At 37.5% G+C, this 2,535-nt stretch overlaps 1 protein-coding gene across 1 annotated transcript; it reads left to right on the forward strand.

Moving 5' to 3' along the window:
- The first annotated feature begins 289 nt into the window (after nt 1-289).
- LOC146666499 (G2/M phase-specific E3 ubiquitin-protein ligase-like) lies at nt 290-1,501 on the forward strand. Its single transcript, XM_085411370.1, has 4 exons — nt 290-408; nt 562-734; nt 889-1,103; nt 1,203-1,501. The coding sequence occupies exons 2-4, from the start codon at nt 619-621 to the stop codon at nt 1,436-1,438; spliced, it is 567 nt and encodes a 188-aa protein (XP_085267496.1). The 5' UTR covers nt 290-408; nt 562-618; the 3' UTR covers nt 1,439-1,501.
- The last annotated feature ends 1,034 nt before the right edge of the window (nt 1,502-2,535 follow it).

The raw sequence follows: 2,535 nt of genomic DNA on the forward strand, positions 1-2,535 counted from the left end.
ATGCAATGATCAGATGTTTGATAAACTTAATTTAAAGACTTTTTTGGACTTGTAAATCAATTTGTTTTTAATTATTATCAGAAGCAACTCATAATAATTTCTTGGATTATTTCAAAACAGCATTAGTCTGTCTATCTGATCGATCTATCTGACATCGATCGGATCTGATCGATCGGTAGAGAGAGGTGTGTGTGTGAGAGAGTTTATCATTTACTGTATTCATTCACAGCTGTAAGGCAGGATTAATACTACCTAGCAGGAAAGATGATAGCCGTGTCAGTTGTGCATGGTGGTCCAGGGCCCCATTTCCTGTCAGAAGAGCTGGTACATTATCTTGCAGGCCAGACTTCAGTAAAAGCAACAGTTGCCTCAGTCACAGATGACGACATAGGGAAAGCTTTACAAGAGGTGAGGACAGCGCAGGATTTGAATGCAGATAGAACTACAGCTTCTTCATCTGTATGACATTAAAAAATTCTTTCTTTGTGTAGGGAAAAAACAGGAATGAAAATCAGACACGTAAGCTTACATTGTGTATGTCCATTTTTATGGGTTTTTCAGATCGACAGTGCTGGTTCAGTGGATGTCCTGCGTGACTGTGTCATAAAACACAGTACTATGCTACAGGTGGCTGGTTGTCTAAGGCATGTTTCCACAGTTGAGGAAAAGAAAGACATTGTGTCTGACTATCTCCGGTGGTATATAATTGCTCGAAACTCATCTGTAATTGACAGGTGAGACAGGTGAATTATTGTTATGACAGTGTTGTTCATAATTTCCGACTGAAATATTTTACATTCTCCAAGGTTTCCAAAGTTCACAGTTTGTCCATAGTTTGTGCATGTACTATGAACTGGTAAATGACACAAAGTTCTCCTCATTCTTTAGATTTAAAGAGGGTCTTTCAGCACTTAATTTCCTGAGTGCGCTCCAGCAACACCCTACTTTGCTTTCCCCGGTCCTGTGTCACATGGAAAAGAAACTCACAGCCCTTGAACTTGAGAGACTTTTCAAACCTGACTTCAGCCCATCTGGAAGTAACAGGAGACGTCTGGAAAGTCAAACTGTGGGCTACTGGTCAGACTATCTGCTGGACTGTGAAGGTTTATACCAGTATTTCTTTTAGTACTCATTACAAGACAATGTGTTGAATTCACATATACATATATAATTTTTTTATTTTTTTTTTTTATTTTTTGCAGAATCACAAACTGCTGTGTCGTTGGGCGATGTTCTGATGTTTGCAACTGGGCTAACATCACTGCCACCTTCTGGATTAGATCCACTACCAAGCCTACAGTTCCTGGATGACTCTTTATTCCCGATGGCAAATACATGCTTAAACTTATTGAAACTACCAATGATAACTTCATATTCCTTGTTTAAATCCAACATGGATTTTGGAATTCAAAACTCCCCAGGATTTGGATGTTTCTAGAATGTCTGGCCTTGTAGTTCAAACCTGCTGTTGATTTATTCCTCAAGTTTTTAAGTCAAAAATTTTTTTAAATATGTTATGAATAGGAGAAGGTGGGACATACTGGCGGTACAGCACAAATCCATTATAGTTTACCAGGTTTATTGTAGTTTTATTAGATAACCCAGTTACTTACAGCTGCTTCTTCTTGGCATTACATTGTAAATTCTGTAGGTTTTTTGCTATGGGACTTATCCAGAAATCTGTTATGTATTTGAGCATGTTTTTTTTATTCTAAAATGTAGGTACATCTGTTCAAAGGAGATTTAAAATGCAATCGCTAGACTTGATTTGTTCAAAGTTTTGACAGTGCTACTAAAAGTAAAGGCATTTAAAGGTGTACTGTGTTCTACTCTTAAAAGTTGTAATAAACACACAATACAGTGCAAGATGTGATTTTGATTTGATTTATTATTTATATAAATGTTCAGGACTGTATCTCAACTTCCATCAGCTAAACAAGGACCAGAATTATCAAGACATTCAGTAAGAATATGCTTTTACAAACACAAACTTAAACTTTTGGCGTCTTCAGCCAACTCATGTAGCCTAGTTCAAAAAAGCAGCATATGCTATAGGTTTTGGTGAAAACAACAAAAAGCCAGGTTTTTGTTTTTTTTAGAAATTTGCAATTTCTATTAACTTCATGTAAAGTTCAGTGGCAGACTCCCAGCAGACAGGCTTTTGAAAATGATTTTGCTCCATTACAAAATTCAGATACTCCTGTATGTTTGAGTCCCCACATACAACTACTGACAGCCTAGACTCAGGAAAAGCGTCCAGTTCAGATTGTTGAATCAGGAATCCACAGTCTCTGGAGCCGTATCTGTGATCAATGGAAGACAATTGCATTAATATAGGTTTACACATAAAGTAATTATTTGATCATTATTATCCGTTACCTGTGGGGTAGGTAGTACAGTTCATTTGGCACACCTCCTGGACATGAAGCTGTTCTTGAGGGACGAATCCGATGAGTGTTCCACAGCTTCACACATTCATCAAGATCCTTCTGAACAATGACAGTGAAGCAAAATCTCAAAAGGCACTGATGCTCG

Source organism: Rhamphochromis longiceps, linkage group LG7, assembly GCF_057381845.1.
Source record: "Rhamphochromis longiceps isolate RC_006_pf linkage group LG7, R_longiceps_female_GT1.1, whole genome shotgun sequence".
Lineage (NCBI taxonomy): Eukaryota > Metazoa > Chordata > Actinopteri > Cichliformes > Cichlidae > Rhamphochromis > Rhamphochromis longiceps.

Coding starts and splice junctions, on each gene's coding strand:
- LOC146666499 (XM_085411370.1), top strand. CDS start 619: ATGCTACAGGTGGCTGGTTGTCTAAGGCATGTTTCCACAGTTGAGGAA. Junction 735..888: donor AACTCATCTGTAATTGACAG/GTGAGACAGGTG, acceptor CTCATTCTTTAG/ATTTAAAGAGGGTCTTTCAG. Junction 1,104..1,202: donor CTATCTGCTGGACTGTGAAG/GTTTATACCAGT, acceptor TATTTTTTGCAG/AATCACAAACTGCTGTGTCG.